Source organism: Mastigoproctus giganteus, chromosome 14 (assembly GCF_048544385.1).
Source record: "Mastigoproctus giganteus isolate SK-2022 chromosome 14, ASM4854438v1, whole genome shotgun sequence".
Taxonomy (NCBI): Eukaryota; Metazoa; Arthropoda; class Arachnida; order Uropygi; family Thelyphonidae; genus Mastigoproctus; species Mastigoproctus giganteus.
In genome coordinates this window covers 4,955,764-4,981,782 of record NC_143588.1, presented here as the reverse complement: position 1 = coordinate 4,981,782, position 26,019 = coordinate 4,955,764, and the positions used below count along the sequence as shown (strand labels likewise).

General features: G+C 37.7%; 1 protein-coding gene across 1 annotated transcript in view; it reads right to left on the bottom strand.

Moving 5' to 3' along the window:
• Positions 1 to 26,019, bottom strand: part of Tbc1d15-17 (TBC1 domain family member 15/17) — a 331,818-nt gene that overhangs the window by 224,075 nt on the left and 81,724 nt on the right. The window contains exon 6 of the mRNA XM_090389001.1: positions 6,403 to 6,597. Within this exon, the coding sequence (XP_090245127.1) occupies positions 6,403 to 6,597 (195 nt within the window). The remainder of the gene's footprint in view (positions 1 to 6,402; positions 6,598 to 26,019) is intronic.

The window sequence follows — 26,019 nt, the reverse complement described above, 5'->3', positions numbered from 1 at the left end:
CAGCAGTATTTATCAGTGTGAGCTCAGTTTATTTTTGACATTATCATGTTAAACTTGTGCTGAAAAGTGAATAAAATGTCTTCACACAAGTGTTTGAATAATACAAACTTATTTTGTTATATTTGTGGAAGTTATGTAGTCCTCAAGCAAACATATTACAGATATGTTTGCTTGAGGACTACATAAATTGTGTATAGTAAAAATGTGTATAGTGCTTATTTTGGAGTGAAACTCTCTGACCATGACAAGCAATGGGCTCCACATAAAGTTTGCTGAACCCATGTCGAAACATTGAGATTGTGGAAAAGTAGTAAAAAGAAGGCTATGCCATTTGCAATTCCCATGATTTGGCAGAAGCCTACAAACATTGTGATGACTGATACTTTTGATTAGTTAATGTAGAGGGATACAATGCAAAGCATAAGAGCAACACTGTGTATCCTAATATTCCATCTGCCATTAGACCACTACCACATGGAAATAACCTGCCAATTCCATGCCCTCCATTTATATTGGAAAATGAAGCAGCAGAGAATGATGAAAGTGAAACCTCTGAAGATGAAATTGAAGTCTACACACCTGGAGAGATTAAGTCCAGCCCTCAATTGTTCTCAAAGAATGAACTCAATGACATGGTAAGAGATTTAAATTTACCAAAGGAATTTGCAGAAGTCCTTGGTTCTAGACTTAGGTCAAAAACCCCCAGGGCCTGACATCTGGTGATTATGGGCTGGGCACACGCAGGGTCCTGAGCTGGATATCAATCTTCTCTTTCTTGGTGATTCCCTTCTACTTTTGACTCTCTCTCAGGGTAACTCAGGAATTTTTTTTCTTGGCTGGTGCAGCATAAGCCTCAGGCTTCCTTGCACCATATAACTAATAATAATAATAACAATAAAACCTAGCACATGAGATGTTTTTTTTTTTATAGGTCATAAACCACATGTAGACCCAAAAAAAAAAAAAACTGTCCTCCCAGCCTTGCACATCAATTGGGTTCGAAGAAACAAAGCTTTACTTTAGGAAGGTCACTGCTTTTGTACTAAATTCACAAGAATCATCCAAGAGAAGCTAAAGCAAGGTATATCTAATTCACAAACTGGTGGGGTGCTAAGATTTTGAGGGAACTAAGAATAAACTTTTTACTTTTTACTTAACAAGTACAGGTCACTGTTGAACAAAAGCCGAGAATTAGGATTGAATTTGAAAGTGTCTGCAATTCTGCCCAGACACGATAGGAGGGAGTATATGATGAGAGCCTTGTCGATCAATTCGGCCCTGGAAAGATTGTGCAAGGCTCAAGGGGTAGAATTTTTTTCAGCCTGGACTGTACTTGTTAACAGGAGAGATTGCTTCTACAGGGATGGGATACACTTAAATAGAAAGGGTGCAAGAATATTTGCTGATGCTATCGAGGCAGTGTTAGGTGGGTCGGAAAACTGCTAGCTTGGGGGGAGACAAAGACCAATAGATTGACAGTAGCCACTGGCAGAGGTGAAAGAGATTCTTGCACTGCTTCTATTAGAATGAGCAGAAGCCTGAAAAACAAGATGCATGGTATTTCAGAGACTGCTGGGAGCCATTGCGGTACAAGTAAACACATGGGTTGTGTTAGGGTAGCTAAGAATAGAAACAGGTGCAGGTATACTTGCGTGTACACCAATGCTAGGAGTTTAGTAAATAAATTTGATGAATTTGAGGTATTGCTCAAAACATCAAAGGCAGATATTGTTGGGATATCAGAGACGTGGAGATATAGGGGATGCAGAACTGCAATTTGGGGAGTACAACGTCTACAGAAAGGATAGACAGGATAGGAAGGGGGGAGGGGTTATGCTATTAGTTAAGAAACACATAAAAACCAAGGAAGTGAAGCCAGTCGACATCGCTGGACAGTGCAGTGTTGAGTCAGTTTGGTGTGACATAAGCATTGGGAGATAAAAATTGAGAGTAGGAGTGTGCTATAGGCCTAATGACTCTGATGAGTATAATAAGGAACTGTACAGGGAAATAGAGTGGGCCAGTAAATCAGAGAGTCTTATAATGGGAGATTTTAATTTCCCAGATATTGACTGGAATTTGGGGGCTGGTTACTCACACACTAGCAGGGCTTTTGTGGATTTATTGGATGATTGTTTTCTACATCAGCATGTTCGGGAGGCTACTAGAGGGAGTAATACTCTTGATTTGATTATCAGTAGTGATTCTTCATGCATTAAGAATCTGCAGATAAATGAACCACTAGGTGGCAGTGATCACAGTGTGCTGAAGTGGGAGTTACTGAAAGAGGTAACTACCATTAGGGGTAAAGGGAAGGGTTATTGCTTCCGTAAAAGGCGACTACGATGGACTGAGACAGTATTTAAATTCTATACAGTGGGACCAACTGATGATGTTACCAACAGCAAATTCAAAATGGGAAGCATTCAAAGAACTTATCTTGGAAGCTACTAGGCTTTACATACCAACTAAGAAATATTGTTCAAGGTTTAGGCCAAAATGGATGTCAGATGAACTAATGAGGCATATGGCAGAGAAGAAAAATGCATGGGATACTTACAAATTAACACATGACACAGAAGCCTATGATAGATACAAGTTGATATGCAACCAAGTTACAAAGGAGGTTAGGCAGGCGAAGGCAGATTACGAGAAATCCTTGGCAAGGGATGCAAAGAAAAACAGCAAAGAGTTCTTTACTTATGTAAACTCTAGAAGGAAGGGGATGAATCAGATTGGTCCACTTGATATTGATGGGTCAACTGTTGATGATCCTGCTCAGGTAGCTAACAAACTAAATGAATATTTTGCATCGACATTCACACATGAGGAGTTATTCAGCAAGGGGAATGCCAGAGGTGTATTGAACTCTAGCAGTCAGCTACAGAATCTTGAAATAACTGGGAGTAAAGTGGAGGAGAAACTGTTGAAGATAAACACAAGAAAGGCACCCGGGGTGGATGGGATCTATCCAGTTATATTAAAGGAGGCAGCAAAGGAAGTAAGCAAACCCTTAGCCATAATTATGAGAGCTTCCTTGGACTCAGGGGAGGTACCCATAGACTGGAAATGTGCAAATGTGACCCCAATTCACAAAGGAGGATCAAAGGCTGACACAAGTAATTATAGACCTGTGAGCTTAACTTCTGTTCCAGGAAAATTAATGGAGGCACTGGTTAAAGAAGCACTGCAGGATCATTTAGACAAGACTTCAGTTATAGCTCAGACACAGCATGGTTTTGTTAAGGGGAAGTCTTGCCTGACCAACTTGATTGGATACTATGATGCAGTCACAAAAGAACTGGATGCAGGGAATAACTTTGATATTATATACTTGGATCTTAGAAAGGCTTTTGATACTGTTGCACATGGAAGACTGCTACACAAATTGGAGCAGTGTGACATTGGAGGCAAATTGCTGCTATGGATAAAGGGGTGGTTGAGGGGGAGAAGACAGAGAGTGGTAATCAATGGACACTGCTCATCGTGGACTAATGTTATTAGTGGAGTCCCTCAGGGCTCAGTGTTGGGTCCATTATTGTTTTCTGTATTTATAAATGATATTGATGATGGTATATCAAGCTTAATGTCCAAGTTTGCAGATGATACAAAGGTTGGCAGGGTTGTCAAGGACACTACTGACACTATGCTGCTGCAACAGGATCTGGAAAGGTTGAGCAGATGGGCTGAGAGGTGGCAAATAAAGTTTAACATTAACATATGTAAAGTACTACACATGGGAAACAGCAACCCCAGAGCAATGTATCAACTCTGTGGTACTACACTGACAGTGGTAGAGAATGAAAGGGACTTGGGGGTGATTGTGCAGGCAGATATGAAGTTCTCTGAGCAGTGCAGACGGGCTGCAAGAGTAGCTCATGGAGTATTGTCAATGATATACAGGAATTTTTCCAGCAGGGATAAGGAGGTGATTATTCCATTGTATAAGGCAATGGTCAGGCCACACCTAGAGTACTGTATACAGGTCTGGAGGCCTCATTTCAAGAAGGATGTAGAGCTGCTGGAACGAGTACAGAGAAGGGCAACAAGATTAGTGAATGGAACAAAGGGGTGCTCTTATGAAGAAAGGCTTAAGTTTTGCAAATTACAGTGTCTGGAGACTAGGCACCAGCGAGGTGATCTGATAGAGGTGTATAAAGCCTTGAATGGTTTAAGCATGCTCAATGCTGATGGGATTCTTCCTCTAGCTCAAAAAAATCACCTGAGAGGGCATAAATTCAAATTGAGGAAAGACAGATGTAGGATAGACGTGCGGAAATTTGCCTTTAGCCAGCGGGTGGTTGGTTGGTGGAACAGACTGCCATCCCTTGTGGTGGAGGTTGATAGCCTAAATAAGTTTAAGGCTCAGCTGGACAGGTATTTTGAACGAACAGAGGGGTGAAGTGGAAGTGGTTTTTTTTTTTTTTTTTTTGGCTGATGCTGCATAAGCTTGCTTTCTTGCATCAAATGCCTCTACTAATGCTAATGCTAAAAGAGAAAACAGGCTTGGATTAGCTTCGGGTCTGTTGAGAACATCTTAGGGAACAGCAAGGATCCAGATTACAAGAATACAGGTGAAAGAATTTTCAGGATTGTTTGTATGTTGGCAAACTTCAAGAACATGAGTATAGAACATGAGGTATATTTTTCATACTCTCACATCGACTACTTCCCAGAAAATCTAGGAAGTGTTAGTGAACAGGGTGAGAGGTTGTACCAGGACATTAAAGACATGGGGATGAAGTACCAGGGGATGTGGAATGCCAACATTATGACCAAAGAGGGACTGTAAGGATCTACAAGAAAATTAAAGAAACAAAAATTTGACCCATCGTAGTTCATTTTTTAGAATGCAAAGAGAGTGTTTAGTAGATGATTTACAACACTGCCCTTCCTAATAGTGTTTTCAATGTGTATTTAAATATAAAAGTCCGGTAAAAGTAGCATTTTGTTATAATTTCAGTGCACCAATTCTGCCAAAATTAATAAAAGTTTGTGAAAAATAAAATTTTCTTTCAGAATTTTGAAGAACCCTGACATGATGGAAACAAACAGAAGTCACTTTTGAAATCACTATTAGAAAATGATTCAGAAACACTATTTTCTTTGAAATCATCAGTGAAATTTTTTTCAAATCGCAGAATAGTGTTATCATTGATTAAAAATCTGAAATACTTTCCTGCCATCCAAAATATAGTCAAAGTGTTCTGCAATAAGTTTCTGAATTCATTTTCTTACTGTTTTCAAAACAGAAACTGCATGAAAAACACCTAGCCCAATACTGTTTGTACAACTATTTGTCTTTTCCCTGTAGTGTGGAAAAGTGCCAATGTTTTGTTTGTTTAGAGTTTCGGGTTACTTGTTTTCTCTCTCCAACTAGTTCAATAAACTTGCACCATCTTTCCCAAGTTGTTTTTGAAAGATTTATTGTCTTCACAGAGTAACAAGAAAATAACACAAAACTTCATGCTGTCTCCAAATGGCTTCTATTCTGTGGGAAGCAACTTACATAATTTCAAATCTCATGTTGTGAAGGGTAATATATTTAAAATAAAGTTTGAAATAAATTCAAAAATGGAAGTAAATAATAGTGTAAAATATATATAATGGTTTTTTTTCTAATATTTTATTATTTATACACATAATAAGTAGAAATATGTGCATGCACACGTACATTTCTAAAACCTAAAAGTATTTTAAATTGGAAAAGGGAACAGACTTAAGAGATTGATGCTTCTATTTTCATATCTAAAAAATGTTTTATATATATATATATATATATATATAATTTTGTGTTTTTTTGAAGGTAAAGGATGAATAACAGAGCATGTTTTAAAATTTTTAATATTTTTTAAAACTTAAAAAGTTACATACAATGAACCCACTGCAATTCATTATTTACCCACTGCAATAATTTAATGAATCCATTAACAACTCATTAAAATTAAATATTGGCACTGTTGAAGCAGCATTCAAAAAACAAGAACAAGCCATTTCTCAAAAATTGAAAGAGAATGGGCACTTTTCAGGTACCCGTCACCATCTTTGCCACAAATACAGTGTTAAAGGAGACCGCCAACCTTTCAAACCCATTTTAGATGAACGGTGCTATTTTCCCTATGCACTATTCACTAATGGCATGTATTATCAGGAATCTGATATGTATTCACTTCTGAGCCAATTTAATGTAATGGAAGTATGCAAGCCGTTCTTGAAATTTTCTGATTAGGATCATGTCAATCCAGAAGAGGGATTCAGATTATCAGGCATCACAAGAGTTTATTTATGTTCCAGTGTTAATAAATGAAGTTTAATAAATAAAGAATATATAATCAGTGCATTATTGATAACAACCAACAAAAATTTCTAATTCACATACATCTTGATTTCAAATTAGCAAACCTGAGTAATAACTTCATAATCAGATTCTTCCTGAGATATATCCACTCCAGGTAAGCTACATCTTAAAATTTCTCCGATCTGCTCTTCAGGACATGAATTAGGTAGGCCACTATTAGACAGCAAGTAATCATACAAAAAATGTGTCACTTTAGAAAAACTCCCCAATGTTGTGGAATAAGGATCTTCAAAAAATTTCTATAAAGTAAAAAAAAAAAAAAAAGACTGATTTAATAATAAAAATATAACTTATTTTAATAACTCTCTCCTTCAAGATAGTTTCTTAACTATCTGTCACATTTATATATGAAAAGATTCTAGCGTGAGAGAATATTTCAATTTACCCAAGACTAGAGACAATATTTCAGAAACAAATATATACATATATACATACATAAATGGCTACTATGCATATAATATTACTAAATACATGCCTTCGTCGGTAGCACAGTTGATATAATCACTGTTCTCCCACACCAGTGGAAAAGACCAGAGTTTGAATCCTGTCAATAATTCGAGGAATTTTTATGAGTCTTTTTCACAATGTGACTGAGTTAGTCAGTCTCCAGGCAAAGATAGAATGGTTTTTATTCCAGAAATTCAGGGAAGTTTTGTCCAGCAAACAGCAGATTGGCCAAAGAACACACAAACTTTACAAATGTATTATATACAATGCAATACAGCCAAAGTTGCTGATGCACCAAAAAAACATAGCAAAACAACAACTAAATATGTAAAGTAATTAAAAAAAAAGAGGGGGGGGGAGGAAAAACTTGTTGCAGAAGATAACTGTTCAAAATTTCTTTTAAAATAACACAGTTACTTTCAATTATGGCCTGCTTTTTAATCTATATTAGTTATCTATCTATTCAACAATATCAATCATTTGCTCAACCTCACATTATACATTCTACATTCCAAAAAATATATTATTCATTTTAGTATTAGCCATATGGCGTAAGGAAGCCTAAGGCTTATGCTGCACCAGCCAAAATAAAAAAAAAAGTAAAGTAAAATAGTATATAAAATAAACAATAAAATAAAAGAAAATAGATAACCTATGTATTTCCTTGCTCCTGTAGGTAACTATCCAGCTGACTGTTCAATTTCCCCAAACTGTCAGCCTCAACCACCAATGTAGGTAACTTATTCCAGCAATTTATAACTCGCTGGCTAAAATAAAACTTCCTGCAATCCAGTCTAAACTATTCCCCTTGTAACTTGAATTTATAGCCCCAAGTTCTAGAATCATTTATAACCGTGAAAATTTCATCCACATTCATTTTACTTTTGCTGCTCGGAACCTTAAACACCTCAACGAAATCTACTCTAAGACGCAAAGTTTCCAAGCCGTGCAACTCACATATTTGAAGTCTTTCCTCTGGACATTCTTTTGCTGATTTCACCAGCCAAGTTATCGGTCTTTGGATCCTTTCAAGAAGCTTGATGTCATTTTTTTTTTTTTTCAGGTGCGGTCTCCATATGTGAACACAGTATTCCAAGTGTGGTCTAACAATTGCCTTATACAGGATGTTTCAAACATGATGGTCAATAATTTAAAGGTGAAAAGTACAAACTAAAATAAGCAAAAAAGTCCTGGGCCACAAATGAACCATTTTTGAGATAATGCACATTTTCTGCTAAGATCCACCACTGGCAATGGGAGCACTAGTTTATCAAAAAGCTGTGAATCCTTTGCTAAGGGTGGTTTTATTAAACATAAGATAATACCTTTTTAATTTTTCGTTTCAACACCACAGGATTTTACAGATGTTACATGTTACAGGATGTTCTTTCTAACACCCTTTCCTCAACATCCAGTGTTATGCTACTGGGTCTACCTGCTCGTACCCCATGTGCGAAGCGCCCGTGTTCTCTAAGGCGTTGATGTACCCTGATGAATATGTGCCTGTTGGGCTGCCTTCAGCGGGGAAATGCTTCTTGGTAATGCTTCATGCACCATGGGCCTTCCTTGCAACCTGTCTACAACGTCCGTAGAACTCCATGTCTGACCATATCATAACTCCCAAGTCCCTTCCTTCCACTGCTGACTTTAGTTCAATTCCACAAAGTGTATAAGTTATTTTGGGGTAAGGAATAGTTACCCCAAAATAACTTATACACTTTTACACTTATATAACTGTTCCCCAGGAACAGTAACCCAATTTTTTTTTTAACCCCAAAATTTCCTTTTCATAACCTTTCCACACATCTCCATGTTTCAATTGATGATGCCAATCAATAATAGAATACAATAAATCACAGAAGAATACTACCCTTAGCCTTTTCATACCAATGAAGAAATACTGTTCAAGGTATAGACATAAAGGAACATCAGCTGATCTAATAAAACACATGGCAGAGATAAAAAAAAATGCAGGAGGTCCATAAAAATTATCAGGTGATGCCAATAGCAGATATAAACTAGTCTGCAATGAATTCACAAAGAACATTCGGCAAGCCAAGGCAGATTATGAGAATTATTTAGCAAAGGATAAAAAGAAAAACAGCAAAAGGCTTGTTTACTTTCTTTACTTATCCGAACACTAGAAGGAAGAGGATGAATCACGTTGGTCCACTTAATATCAATGTTTTAACTGTTGATGATCCTGCTCAAGTTGCTGACAAAATGAATAGGTATTTTTCATCTACATTCGCACATGATGTTATAGGCCTAATGACTCTGATGAGTATTATAAAAAAACTGTACAGGGAAATAGTGAGCCAGTAAATCAGAATCTTATAATGGGGGATTTTAATTTCCCAGATATTGATTGGAATTTGCGGATTGGTCACTCACACACTAGCAAGGCTTTTGTGGATTTATTGGATGATTGTTTTCTACACCAGCATGTTCGGGAGGCAACTCTACAGGGAGTAATACTCTTGATCTGATTATCAGTAGTGATTCTTCATGCATTAAGAATCTGCAGATAAAGGAACCACTAGGTGGCAGTGATCACAGTGTGCTGAAGAGGGATTTACTCAAAGAGGAAACTACCATCAGGGGTAAAGGGAAGGGTTATTGCTTACGTAAAGGCGAATACAATCTTCTGAGACAGTATTTAAATTCTATACAGTGGGACCAACTGAAGATGTTACCAACAGCAAATTCAAAATGGGAAGCATTCAAAGAACTTATCTTGGAATGCTACTAGGCTTTACATACCAACTAAGAAATATTGTCCAAGGTTTAGGTCTAAATGGACGTTAGAGGAACTAATGAGACATATGGCAGAGAGGGGCTTAGAGGGGAACAGGTATCCTGTGTGTTATCAGACACTCAGCCTAAAACACTAATGGATCCAATATCTCTCTATTACAGAAGATTTAGGTGAAGTCCGGTTGGCCTGCCTCCCTAAAATCCACTCATGCACACCTTCTCGATGGTAAGCCCTGTTACGTCACTTAGGTGGCAACGAACGTGTAGAGTGGTTTTCTTCAAGACGCCTGGTCAGCGTGAAGAGGAAAAGACCAAACCCTCCAGCAATGAGAGCACAACAATACAAATGGCCCTCAGTCCCCAGCAGCTTTCACTCTCCCTCTTATGGCAGCGAGAGGATCAGAGTGGAAGCAGAGGGTGCTAAGAATCTCTGGGTACGACCAGGCTGCCATGCACGGAAATTGAACTTGGCCTGTTATAACGTATGATCACTCATCGGTGAAGACAGGATATTAGAGCTGGAAAAGGAATTAGAAAATGTGAATTGGAATATCATCGGTTTGGCTGAAAAAAGAAGAAGAAATGAATCACTTATAAGTTTATCAAGTGGAAATCTGCTGTACACCAATGGAAACAGTGAAAGGAGTGAAGGTGGAGTTGGGTTTCTGGTCCATAAAGATTTTAAAAACAACATTTTGGAATTCAAAAGTACATCACCAAGGGTGTCAAGACTAATATTCAAGATTTCTAAGAGGTACAAGCTAAAGATTATAATGATTTATGCACCAACATCGAGCCATGATGATGAAGAGGTTGAAGAAATGTACACTGAAATTGAGTTTCTAGATTAGCAGAAAACCCACTACACTATTATTATGGGGGACTTCAATGCTAAGGTTGGAAAAAGGCAAAACAGCGCAGAAAGAGGAACTATAGGAAATTTTGGAATTGCTGAAAGAAATAAAAGAGGTGAAAGACTTGTGGAATTTGCAGAATCTCAAGGACTGTCAGTAATGAACACTTTTTTCAAGAAAAGGGTGAACAGAAAGTGGACATGGAAGAGTCCAAATAGATTAACAACTAATGAAATCGACTTCATCCTCACTAACAGAAGATATATTGTGAATGATGTTACCGTCCTGAATAAGGTAAATGTTGGAAGTGATCACAGAATGGTAAGATGTACACTTGATATAGATGTAGGAAAGGAAAAAACTGACTCGAGTAAATAATAAAAAGGTCTTTGAAATAACAGAGGAGGAGAAAAAGCAGTATGTACTGGAACTTAAGAACAAGTTTGAGCTTCTGCAGACTGCTCAGGACCAAGATATCGACGAGGAATATTACAACTTTCTGAAAGTGATAAAGCCCAAGAAACCTATAGGGAAACAGAAATCCAAAGAAGAAAAAATTAGTCAAGAAACACTTGTCATGATGAACCAAAGACGACAAATGAAGAGCAAGAAAAACACTGACAGGGAGAAAATTGAGTATACTGAGTTATGCAAAGCCATCAGAAAGAGACTCAGAGAGGACATAAGAAGATTTAACACAAGAAAAGTAGAACAAGCATTAAGGGAAAACAAAGGATTTAAATCAGCATCCATGAGCAGTAATACTGAAAGACAAATGATACTGAAACTGAAGAATAGCGATGGTTTACTTATAAACAGCAGAGAAGGCATAATTCAAATAGCAGAAGACTACTATAGAGAATTATACAAGGAGCAAGGGAATGATACCAGCAGTGGGGAACATGGATTGGAAAGTAGCAACACATATGACATACCCGATATTCTTCCTGATGAGGTAGAACATGCATTGAAGAAAAGGAAGAATCGGAAAGCCCCGGGGGAAGATGAAGTTACTGTAGAGTTGTTAAAATTGGGAGGAAGAGACATAACACAAAAACTGGCAAGGCTCTTCACAAAGTGCATTAGAAAAGGTGTGATGCCTAAGCAGTGGAATAATGCAATCATAGTTTTGCTGCATAAGAAAGGAGATAAATCAGAAATTGGAAATTATAGACCAATTAGCTTGTTATCCCATATCTACAAGTTGTTTACAAGGGTCATTACTAACAGATTAGAAAGAATACTTGATGAGAATCAACCAAAAGAGCAAGCTGGCTTTAGGACAGGATTCTCAACTATGGATCATCTTCACGTAATATCACAGCTAATGGAGAAAGCAAATGAATATAAAACACCATTATGCCTGGCATTTGTGGATTATGAAAAGGCATTTGACTCCATACAGCATAAGGCAATGTTTCGGGCACTGGAAAGACAAGGCATAGATACTCCATATAGTATGATTTTGAAGAAAATATATTAGAGTGCTACATCCTTTATTAGACTAGACAAAGACAGGAGCAAATTTAAAATCGAGAAAGGAGTTCGACAAGGAGACACAATATCTCCGAAGCTGTTTACTGCTGCCCTTGAGGAAGCTTTCAGAAGATTAGACTGGTCGCAGAAAGAGTCAATGTGAACGGAGAGTACCTAAACCATTTACGATTTGCAGATGACGTTGTGGTCATAAGCCACGATCCCAAAGAATTAGAGGAAAATCTTAATCAGTTATGCACAGTTAGTAAGGATTTTGGACTAAAGATGAATACGGCTAAAACAAAAGTAATGATGAACAAGTATGCCATGGAAAGGGAAATAATGATTGAAAGAGCAGTAATTGAAAAGGTGGAGTCATATACTTATCTGGGACAAGTTATTAGCTGTAATAATGATAAATGGCTGGAAGTCAAGAGAAGAATAAATTTTGGATGGATAGCATTCAGGAAATATAATCACATACTGAAGAGCAATATCCCAGTTTGTCTGAAACGTAAAATAATGAATCAATGTATACTCCCCACCATGACTTATGGAAGTGAAACTTGGGCACTCACCAAAAGAATGGAAGAGAAGCTAAGAACTACACAGAGAAGAATGGAACGAATTATATTGTGAATCAGACTGTTAGATAAGAAGAGAAACACATGGGTTAGGCAGCAAACTCAAGTAAAGGACATTCTTATCAAAACTAAAGAACTAAAATGGTCTTGGGCAGGACACATAGCTCGAAGACATGATGACAGATGGACTAAGAAACCAAGAGGAGCTAGAAGAAAACCTGGAAGACAAAGGCAGAGATGGATAGATGAAATTCATGAGTTTTTGAGTAGTAAATGGATGGCCAGTGCTCAAAACAGAAGGAACTGGAAAGTTGCTGGAGAGGCCTTCATCATACAGTGGATTGAAAATGGCTGATGATGATGATGATGATGGCAGAGAAGAAGAATGCATGGGATACATATAAATTAACACGTGACACAGAAGTCTATGATAGATACAAATTGATCTGTAACCAAGTTACAAAGGAGGTTAGGCACGCAAAGGCAGATTACGAGAAATCTTTGGCAAGGGATGCAAAGAAAAACAGCGAAGAGTTCTTTACTTATGTAAACTCTAGAAGGAAGGGGATGAATCAGATTGGTCCACTTGATATCGATGGGTCAACTGTTGATGATCCTGCTCATGTAGCTAACAAACTAAATGAATATTTTGCATCGACATTCACACATGATGAGTTATTCAGCGAGGGGAATGCCAGAGTTGTATTCAACTCTAGCAGTAAGCTAGAGAATCTTGTAATAACTGAGAGTAAAGTGGAGGAGAAATTGTTGAAGATAAACACAAGAAAGGCACCTGGGTGGATGGGATCTATCCAATTATATTAAAGGAGGCAGCAAAGGAAGTAAGCAAACCCTTAGCCATAATTATGAGAGCTTCCTTGGACTCAGGGGAGGTACCCACAGACTGGAGATGTGCAAATGTGACCCCAATTCACAAAGGAGGATCAAAGGCTGACACAAGTAATTATAGACCTGTGAGCTTAACTTCTGTTCCAGGAAAATTAATGGAGGCACTGGTTAAAGAAGCACTGCAGGATCATCTAGACAAGACTTCAGTTATAGCTCGGACACAGCATGGTTTTATTAAGGGGAAGTCTTGCCTGACTAATTTGATTGGATACTATGATGCAGTCACAAAAGAACTGGATGCAGGGAATAACTTTGATATTATGTACTTGGATCTTAGAAAGGCTTTTGATAATGTTGCACATGGAAGACTGCTGCACAAATTGGAGCAGTGTGGCATTGGAGGCATATTGCTGCTATGGATAAAGGGGTGGTTGAGGGGGAGAAGACAGAGAGTGGTAATCAATGAACACTGCTCATCGTGGACTAATGTTATTAGTGGATTCCTCAGGGTTCAGTGTTGGGTCCATTGTTGTTTTCTGTATTTATAAATGATATTGATGATGGTATATCAAGCTTAAGTTTGCAGACGATAACAAAGGTTGGCGGGGTTGTTAAGGACACTACTGATGCTATGCTGCTGCAACAGGATCTGGAAAGGTTGAGCAGATGGGCTGAGAGATGGCAAATGAAGTTTAACATTGACAAATGTAAAGTACTACATATGGGAAACAGTAACCACAGATAAACGTATCAACTCTATGGTACTACGCTGACAGTGGTAGAGAATGAAAAGGACCTGGGGGTAATTGTGCAGGCAGATATGAAGTTCTGTGAGCAGTGCAGATGAGCTGCAAGAGTAGCTCATGGTGTCTTGTCAATGATATACAGGAATTTTTCTAGCAGGGATAAGGAGATGATTATTCCCTTGTATAAGGTATTGCTCAGGCCACACCTTGAGTACTGTATACAGGTCTGGAGGCCTCATTTCAAGAAGGATGTAGAGCTGCTGGAACGAGTACAGAGAAGGGCAACAAGATTAGTGAATGGAACAAAGGGTTGCTCTTACGAAGAAAGGCTTAAGTTTTGCAAATTACTGAGTCTGGAGACTAGGCATCGGCGAGGTGATCTGATAGAGGTGTATAAGGCTTTGAATGGCTTGAGCTGAATGCCCGTGGGATTCTTCCTCTTGCTCAGAATAATCACCTGAGAGGGCATAAATTCAAATTGAGGAAGGACGGATGTCGGATAGATGTGCGGAAATTTGCCTTTAGCCAGCGGGCAGTTGGTTTGTGGAATAGACTTCCATCACTTGTTGTTGAAGTTGATAGCCTAAACAAATTTAAGGCTCGGCTGGACAGGTATTTCGAATGAACGGAGGGGTGAAATGGGAGTAGTGGTTGTGTTTTGTTTTGTTTTTTGGCTGATGCTGAATGAGATTGCTTTCTTGCATCATATCCCTCTACTAATGGTAATGCTAAAGCTCAGCTGGTTGCAGAAAAATATTTATGATTCTGCCTCTTGATGGAAATATATGACTTGCTCATACAGATGGTACTGTAATGTAATGATCTTGGATGTGCTCAGAGCTGGTTTATGCCAGCTCTGAGCAATCCAAGATCACGTCCCATGATCATTTGCGTGATCTCCTCTCCTGACTCCATTCCTTTTTCCACATTTTTTCCGTAACCAGCTGGTTCATGCCAGCTCTGAGCACATCCAAGATTACCTTCCATGATCCTTTACACAATCTCCTCTCCCGACTCAGTTTTTCTTTGTTATGAAACAGAAATGACATCAAATGACATCATTTCCACATTGCAAAATCATGATAAATTGATTTTACTACCGCCCGAAATTTAGCAGGAGCCGCCACAGCATTTTTTTTTTTGTTTGTACATAAAAAAAAAAAAATTCCCCATTTACCTACCCATTTGTTCTAAAAGCTTGTCCAGTTCTTCCTTGAATTTATTTAGGCTATCAACTTACACAATGACAGATAGAAGTTTGTTACAGCAATCAACCACTCACTGGATAAAGGCAAATTTCCACACATCTATTCTCCACAACTGTCTTTCCTCAATTTGAATTTATGAACCTTAAAGTGTGTAATCTGAGCAAGCGGAAGAATCTCATCAGCATTGAGCTTGCTCATACCATTCAAAGCATTTCAAACCTCAATCAGATCACTTCGCAGGTTCTAGTATCCACACACACTGGAATTTGAAGAACTGAAGTCTTTCTTGATAAGAGCACCCCTATATTCCCCTCATCAATCTTGTTGCCCTTCTAATTGTTCCAGTAGCTCTACATCCTTAAAATGAGGCCTCCAGACCTGTATCCAGTACTCAAAGTGTGGCTTGACCAGTGCCTTATACAAGGGGACAATCACTTCCTTATCCATGCTAGCAAAATTCCTGTATATCATTGACAAGACACCATGAGCTGCTCTGAAAACTTCATATCTGACTGCACAATTACTCCAAGGTCTTTTTCATTCTCCACTACCCTGAGTGTAGTACCGCACAGTTGGTACATTACTCTAGGCTTACTGCTACCCATATACAGTACTTTGCATTTGTCAATGTTAAACTTCAGTTGCCACCTATCAGCCAATCTGCCCAACTTTTTCCAAATCCTGTTGCAGCAGCATACCATTGTTACTGTCATTAACAAACCTGCCGTACTTTATATCATCTGCAAACTTGCACATTAAGCCTGTTATACCTTCATCAATATCACTGATAAATATAGAACACAACAATGGTCGCATAGCCAAACCCTGGGGGACTCCACTATTATGATTAGTCCATATAGAGCAGCGTCCATTGATAACCGCTATCTGTCTTCTCCCAATCAACCATCCTTTTATCCATAGCAGCAACTTTCCCTTAATGCCATACTGCACCAATTTATACAGCAGCCTTTTATCTGCAACAGCATCAATAGCTTTCCTGAAATCCAAGTATATGATATCAAAATTATGTTTTGCATTAAGTAACCACATAGTAATATCCAATCAAATTGGTCAGGGAAGATTCCTCCGTAACAAACTCATGTTGTGACTGAACTATAACTTCAGTCTTGTCTAGATGAACCTGCATTGCTGTTTTAACCAGTGACACCATTACTTTCCCCAGAACAGAAGTATTTACTCTTAAGTACACAAGTAATTACTTGTATCACCCTTTGACCCTATCTTTGGAATTGGGGATACATTTGCACTTCTCCAGTCAGTGGGGACTTCCCCTGAATCCAAGAATGCTCTCATAACTAACTATGGCTAAGGGTTTGCTTATTTCCTTTGCTACTTCCCATAATATAACTGGAGAGATCTCATCCATCTCAGGTGCCTTTTTTATGTTTAACTTCACCAATTTCTCCACCATTTTTCTCTCAGTTATTACAAAGTCATTTAACTCCATATTAGAGTTTGATAAGATTCAAATTCATAGTCTCAGAAGATTATCTCAATTTCAGGTTTGGATTTTTTACAATGCTCAAATATTCTCCTCATTTATAAGAGTAACTAAAAATCAAAACTAATTAAAAATTCAATTTTATTACTTATTTTTTCTTTTCACATGTGCACTGAAACGTTTCAATTCATGTTAAACCTAGCCTAAAAATTCCATTTCCATTTTAAAATTTATAACACAAAATCAATGGATTAACATTACTGTTAGTATTAGCATTAGTAGTACAGGCACATGATGAAAGAAACCAGGCTTACACAGCATCAGCCAAAAAAAAAAAAAAAAAACCTTCCCATTTCACCCATCCATTCACTCCAAATGTTTGTCTATGTTTGCCTTCAATTTATTTAAGCTGACAACCTCCACACGAGATGGAAGTTTCTTCCAGCAATCAACTACCCACTGGCTATAGGCAAACTTCCACACATCTATCCTACAACTGTCTTTCCTCAATTTGAATCTATGCCCCCTCAAGTTCTTAATCTGAGCAGGAGGAAGAATCCCATCAGCATTCAGCTTGCTCAACTCATTCAAGGCCTTATACACCTCAATTAGATCACCTTGCAGGTGCCTACTCTCCAGGTGCTGCAATTTGTAGAACTTAAGTCTTTCTTGGTAAGAGCACCCATTTGTTCCCCACACCAATCTTGTTGCCCTTCTTTGTACTCGTTCTAGCAACTCTACATCCTTCCTAAAATGAGGCTTCCAGACCTACACACAGTACTCTAGGTGTGGCCTGACCATTGCCTTGTACAACGGGATAATCACTTCCCTGTCCCTGCTAGCAAAATTCCTATATATCATTGAAAAGACAACATGATCTGCCCTGGCAACCCGTCTACACTGCTCAGCAAACTTCATATTTGATTGCACAGTTACCCCCAGGTCATTTTCACGTTCCACTTCCCTGAGTGTACTACCACACACTTGATACATTTCTCTTGGGTTATTGCTACCCATATGCAGTACTTTGCATTTTTCAATGTTAAACTTCATTTGCCACTTCTCAGCCCATTTTCTAAACTTATCTAGATCCAGTTGGAGTAGCATACTGTCTTTACTGTCGTTAATAACCCTGCCAACCTTTCTATCATTTACAAACTTGGACATTGATTGTGATATACTATCATCAATATCATTAATGAATACATAAAACAAAAATCGGCCCAGCTCCAAACCCTGTGGAACTCCACTAATAACATTTGTCCACAAAGAGGACAAATGTTTTTCTTCTCAGCCACGAGCCTCATTAATTCATCTGACATAGATTTAAGCCTGAACCTTGAACAGTATTTCTTAGTTGGTATGAAAAGTCTAGTAGCTAGGTGACACAAAGCCCTACGGGCTTTGTGTCACCTATCCCAGTTTGTCCCTTTTTTTGTCCCCCAGGGAGACAAAATATACATAACAAAGCAGGGGGATAGCTATGGGTTCTAGCAGTTCTTGCTCCATAGCTAACCTTTATCTGCGCCACTATGAAAGCAGAATCATAGATAATATTACATTTTACAGATATATAGATGACGTCCTAGTGATAAACCATGAAAACTTTGGAACAGTAGCAAAGAAATTTACCCAACAGACCTGGCAATCGAACGCACAAACCCGGATAACAACCAGCAAGCGTCTACTTAGACAGCGAAATTACTATCAACCAAAACATATATACACGTCGCTATGATAAGAGAGACCTCTTTAACTTCACTACAATAAAGCTCACCCACTGGGAAAGCAATATAGCCAAACACATACATGGAAACACCATAAGAAATCAAACAAACAGGTTGTTAAAAATATGCAACAATATAAATAGCACAAAAGAAGCCATTCAAAAACTCATAAAAACACTCATGATAAATAAAATACCCACCCATTACAGTAGGCATCATATAAAAACAGCCGTACACGCTAACCTAAGAACAAACCACCCTAATTTCAACCCACATATATTCATTGAAAATACTCTAAAAATACCAAAGCAATAAATTATTTTATCCCCATGTTTTAAACGGGTTTACTGCGCTCAGACGAGGCTCGTCGTCTGACTGCACTACAACCCGATACCAAAAAATACCCTCCAGACAAAAAAATAAATAAATAAATAAAAAAATACCGACGTAATATCACCTAGTAGGAGGCTGTAAATATGTAAATAGCCACACCTTTGGACACATACGTGCCGTTATGCCTTAGAAAAGCTATACCAGCACAGTCCAAGGTATGGCAAAGCAAATGTAAATACAGTACATATGTAAATACATTTATGTAATACATGTATAAATTCCAATGTTAACACATTTCATATAGAATTAACAGCATAACAACCACCTACAAACCCTCTCCCCCACTACAAGCATTAGTATAGGATAACAGGGCCCGAAGCTAATACACCATCATGTCATTGATTACAGTAAGTGCGACTGCACGACAAAACTTTGCTACCTATAAAATAATTAGAAGGTGGGTAGTTCCCCCTTTCTAAAATACAACCTCTACTGGACTAGTAACGGTAAGTAAGAATCTTCCCATTTTCGGATATATACCTGTAGGGCTTTGTGTCACCTATCCCAGTTTGCTGCATAGAATGCTCACAAGAACCAAAAATTTTAATACAAAAATAAATTTAAACATTATAATAATTAATATAACTATACATAAATTAAGGAATAGCAAAACTGGTATAGGGACAACAGAAACGGGTACGTATGAGGCATTCCATCATTTGGGCCATCAATCCGCTCAAAGCCCCCGACGAAGTAGGGGATTGATGACCATGTGATGGAATGTATAATATTAAATTGCATTGTAATTTAGAATTTAATATATATATATATATATATATATATATATATATATATATGCATAATCATTAATTTTGATAAGATGTTAGCTGCAGGTAATGAAAATTCATCAGGCAAATGTAATGAAAATTCCTTACCATTAGGTAATAAGCTACATAAATATAATATGTTTATAGGCCCTACAGAATCAAGATAGCCTTTATGGACTAACCTGATCTGTAAGCACACTAATACCTATAGTCAAACACCATTAATCGGAAACATTCCACAATAAGTTGAACATATAGATAATTATATATACAGTGGATTCCGGTTATTCAGGGCAGCAATTTATTTGGGGCAAATCTTAAAAAACAGAAACCAATCAAGAAAATAGCCAGGGTTTACTTGGCTTAACTGGGACAGCATGCTGTTTAATTGGGGCAGGAGACCACAGCACTAGAGATTACCCTACGATTGTCTCCGATGGTACCACGTGGTTCGGCCAAAATTCTGGAGGTCAAAACCATAAAACAATAAAAACAATTAGCAGTCACCTGTTTATTGGGCTTTTCTGTTAGTGAAATCTATCATAAACGGACAGTAAACTCGATCTTACTGAATATGCGATAATACCAACAGCTGGAATTCTGTGGGTTATTATGGCGAAATGTGTTTACACCACCATGAAATCTTCAATCATGACAGAGCAATCTGCCTTGCCGAAACTGACCGGTCCGCAGTCGCGGAGCATTTTTGGGCCACCAACCACAATCTCGATCCCAAACGTGACTTCGAAATAGTGGACCACTCACGACACTTTCGCCACCGCGCATGGCTAGAGTCACTTAATATATTGAACAATCCGAAGGCCATAAACCACTGCAAAGGGATGAGAATGCACCCCATCCTGGAGACAAGCATTTTACACCTCGACAAACACTGGAGTAAAACAGCGCATGTCCATGCGACAACAATAGGAAACCAGCTTGAATAACGTGACTTCACTCTCAGCTCACTGCACACATAACTATAACAGTTGTATTCAAATTTCAATCTATTAGTTGATAAAGAGACTCGTCAGCCTCGTTGTGTTATTAAATACATTCACTGGATTATACTGTATATTTTTCTAAACCATATAAAAAAATTAATTTTCAGAATCTTCTCTTCTTTCCTATTTTTAAAGCTTTGTAACTCATTACTCCGTTCTCACTTGCGCGTATTGTGTTACTTGCAATTTGTGTGTTCCGTGTTCTTTGTTATTGATTGCTTATCTTTTTACTGTTTTAAATTTTAACCCCCACCCACAAATGTCAGTGAACAGAAATGTCAACTAGTTCGTATGTACATATTACAGTACGTATTAATTATTCCAATTATCACGTATTAATTATTCCGATTTGCACGTATATTCTTCCGATTTGCACGTATCATTTAATTTTTTAATTGGTAAGGTAATAAAGGGTAAATTTGTGCTTAATATATCTTATCTTTTATAGTCTGTGGATAATATTCCTCCTATTTTCGCTAATTAGAATCACTGTTTAATAGAATTAAAATTCAATTCACAAACGTGATCACAATGACCGGTGCTTACTACACATCATATAGTGAATGGTATTTTACTATGGTGAGTTCGTCGTAACGTGATTTGATTTTACAGTGAACCAATTGTAAAGGGGGGGGGGATACATTGTATTTTTAACTATTTACGTGAAACTTCGGATAATTGGGGCAGCCGCTTAATCGGGCAAAAATGCACTAGTCCCGATGTGTCCCAAATAACCAGAATAAATTGTGTGTGTGTGTGTGTGTGTGTGTGTATATATATATATATATATATATATATTTTTTTTTTTTTTTTTCCCGGTATTGAGTTTTATCTGCTACCGAGTTACGTTTTATGAACTTTGTATCTCTTATCAAGTTTATAGGTATTAAGTTATAACATTACATTGTAAAATTTAATCTGTTATAGGTATTAAGTTAAAAAATTACGTTTGTAAAATCTAAGTAGTTATAATAGATTTAACTATCTATTGCCACCAATGTGGTTCGAACTCTCACGCTAGATATCTAAGCCAAATCACCGATTCTAAAAGCTCTACGAATATTACTGTCATACATTACGATCTACGTGACAAGTTAAATTATTAAAACACTTAAATAGTGCTATTATTTATAATTCTTTGCTGTTAGTGATTACACTGCTACAATTACAAAGAAACTTCCAGTATCTGCTATACCGATATGAAAACAATAGCTGTAGATTCAAATGCTATTGTCGATTCAATGCCGGCAGAAATCAACTGTGATTTTCTATGCAATTAAAAGCCAAGTGAAGAATAAATGCACCAAATTAATCAGAAAATCACAAAAAAAAAAAAAAAAAAAAATTACGCTTCTAAATTTAAATCAAAAGCTACAAATATATAATGAATATATATATATTAAATATATAATGAATAGACATCACACGATCAATATAAAGCACAGTCTTACTGTATAGCAGCACTTCATCAGAAGCCAATAGGGTCAAGGATTAGAATTTGACTCAACATGGTATGGCTGTTGGATCCACTACAGCTGACGTCATTCAAAGATAAAAGGCTACAAGTGATATCTCAATGAAAAAAAAAAAAAAAAAAAGTTTGGACAATTTCAAAATCTCAAAGAACATGTTTCACAAGCCATACAAAAGGCAGGTTGTGCACATCATCTGTGAAAAACATCATAAAGCAGATAGAGATAACATGGAGAACTAAAAGATTTGTTAGTTTTCATTTTCTACACAGTAAAAAATGAACTGACCAGCTAAGGGACCAGACCTCAACCTGTGGGATGAACTGAAGTGCTGGATTAGGCTGCATCAAAAATGACCTTCTTCCACACTGGCTCTGGATCTGTTGTGGCTGACACCAACAGAAAGTTCATAGAAAGCATGCCAAGAGTGCCGAGACTTCATACAATCCAGTTCTGAATCAAAAACCATTTTTGGAACTAATCCATATCCAAATATTTCTGTTCACATAATGTATATTAGTAAATTTCCACCTCTAAGAAAATAGCTTTTAAAAGATACACAGTGAAAACATTCATTTTACATTTGTTTTTCCCTTTAGTTTCATTTAACAGTTAAATTATAATGTTTTTAGGCCAAACTGCTGATGGAAAATTAAGCTGCAATGTGTATACAGATAACCCCCGTATAACACAGTACTTCTACAACACGATTTCGGTCTAACACGATTGATAAATTGTGGCAATCCTCGCACAACACGGTACTTCTACAATAAGGTTTTGCTCTAACACTATTTGAGAATTGGAAATCTCGCATAACGTGGTATTTTTGGGCTTTTGTGCTGGGAAAACCCTGCTATTATGTTGGATGTAATTTTAAACGTTTCCATTCCTTTTTGTGAATCTCTCCTGTTGACTCGCTAGTTGTTATCGCCTTTATGCTATTTTTCTTAAGCACATTTCTGGAGGTCACTACCATAAAATAATAAAAACAATTTGCAGTTTCCAGTTTATTGGTCTTTTCTGTTAGTGTAATCAATTATAAATGGGTAATAAACTCAATCTTCTTGCATTTGCATAGTACCAATAGCTGGAATTTTCTGGGTTTTCACATTATTATGGTGAAATGTGTTTCCCCTTCCATGAAATATTCAATCATAAAAAAAACAAATTTTCAGAAACTCATTACTCCATATCGTGTTTGTTGCAACTTGTGCATGCCATGTTCTTTGTCATTAATTGCTTATCATTTTTACTGTTTTAAATTTTACAACAAAAAAAAAAGTCAGTGAGCAGAATTATCAATATGTACATATTACAATATGTATTAATTAAGCTAGTATGTAAGCGTAAATTTTATTTTTATTTTGCTAACTGGAAAATATTCTTCCGATTTTCATGTATCATTTAAAGTGGGGGGTCCCTGTATTTTGTTGGGAGATCCCTGGGTGCTATTGAACTTCTGCTGGTTTGAGACCATAAAAAAATAATTGTGACTTTGAAGAGTTCAGTTCATGACTTTTAAAGAAAGCAGAAGGTACACAAAATTTATATTCTGTAAAAGAGATTGTGGTTAGCAGCGATGAAAAGGAAGAAAATTAAATGAACGCACATTATCTGACATATAAGTATCACAGTTTGTAAGGCAAGACGTTTGTTCAGTTATTACTAGTTAATTTTTTTTTTTTTTTTTTTGGTAGTTGTTGGCGCATCGGCTTCTGTGACCATAATGCACCTCCCAAGGTTTTTGCAGTACTTTGATCCAAGCCCGAGGCGGGATTCGAACCCGCGACCTTTGGGTTGCCAGGTAGGCACTTTACCCACACGGCTAGCCCGGTCAGCCTGATTACATGGTGTTCTTTTCGGATAGAGGCACTGTGCACACTGTTTTCTAATTTGATAAGTAAATCTAGTGTTGAACGATTTTTCCTGAAACCATGCTGTGCTGGATCGAGGTTATTTCTGTTCAAAAACCATGTTAGCACCTTTCATTAACAAGGGCACGCGATGCAAGAAAGCAAGCTTATATAGCATCAGCAAAAAAAAAGAAAACACACACACACACCTCCTTCTCATTTCACTCATCAACCCGCTCCATATGTTTGTCTAGTTCTGCCTTGAATCTGTTTAAGCTATCAACTTCTACAATGACTGATGGAAGTTTGTTGCAGCAATCAACCACCCACTGGCTAAAGGCAAACTTGCACACATCTACCTACAACTGTCTTTCCTCAATTTGAATTTATGCTCTCTCAGGCGATTATTCTAAGCAAGAGGAAGAATCCTGTCAGCACTGAGCATGCTCAAACCATTCAAGACTTTATACACTTCAATCAGATCACCTCGCAGGTGCCTAGTCTCCAGTAATTTGCATAACTTAAGCCTTTCTTCATAAGAGCAACCTTTTGTTCCATTCACTAATCTTGTTGCCCTTCTATGTACTCACAACAGCTCTACATCCTTCTTAAAATGAGGCCTCCAGACCTGTATACAGTACTCAAGGTGTGGCCTGACCATTGCCTTATACAAGGGGATAATCACCTTCTTATCCCTGCAAGAAAAATTCCTGTATATCATTGACAAGACACCATGGGCTACTCTTGCAGACCGTCTGCACTGCTCAGAAAATTTTATATCTGCCTGCACAATTACCCCCAGGTCCTTTTCATTCTCTACCACTGTCGGTGTAGTACTACTGTCAAACCAGATGGAACCCCAACCCTGTGTTGGGTGGATTCTGTAAATAACATCCTAGACAGTATCATTCAGACTGAAACTGGAAATCATTCCCCCACCCAGCTCGACATTATAAAAGAAAACACTGAATATGACAATGCCAATATTGAAACTCTGTTCACTATACTAGACTTAGAAATAGCACTATCTAAAACCAAAAACAATAAATGCCCAGGTTTTGACCTCTTAGAGGTTGAGATTATCAAAAAATTAGCAGAAATAGCACCAGATAAATTAAGAGCACTATATAATAACTGTATGACAGAAGGTATATTCCCAAAAATATGGAAACAAGCTGTGTTAAGGTTAATCCTGAAAAACCCTGGAAAACTCCCTACTGATCCCAAATCATATAGACCAATAGCCCTACCCCCTGTACTAGGGAAAATATACGAAAGATTAATATACAGCAGATTAGCTCAATATTACACAGAAGCAGGCTTGCATTCCAACAATCAGTACGGTTTTAAGCAGGGCAATTCTACGGAGGATGCCATGCACCACCTACTGACAACAGTTAAAAACACAGAGGAGAAATATATGCTGGCAATCTCCATTGACTTTGCTGGGGCATTTGACTCACTGTGGTGGCCTAGTGTCCTTAGGAGACTTCCCCAGGCAAATGCCCCACAAAACCTCTATAAGGTAATAAACAGCTACCTTACAGACAGAAGTGTCTCAGTACGCACAAGGTTCCAGGAATTGACACGCCCTGTGAATAAAGGCTGCCCACAGGGATCAATCCCTGGCCCTTTCTTTTGGAACATTGTTCTGGATGAATTTCTGGCCTTGGATCTGGGCCCCGTGGAAAGCCTGGCCTTTGCAGATGACATGATTTTCCTTGTAAAAGGCAACTCACGAGTGGTTGTAGAGCAAAGATCAAATGCCGCTCTCTTGCAGCTGCAGGAGTGGGCACAAATGCACATGCTCAAAATATCGCCTGAAAAAACCAAACAAATACTTCTAAAAGGTAATTTAGACATAAGACGTCCACAAATCAAAATTAACACAATCACTATAAAAATGGTAACAGAACTAAAATATCTTGGAGTAGTCTTCAATTCAGAATTAACTTTTTACCCCCATTTGATCTACTTGGCGAAGAAAGTGAGAAATTATGCAGGTATGATTGCCAGGATCAGTCGAGCAGACTGAAGACTCAAAAGAAAGACCCTGGCAATC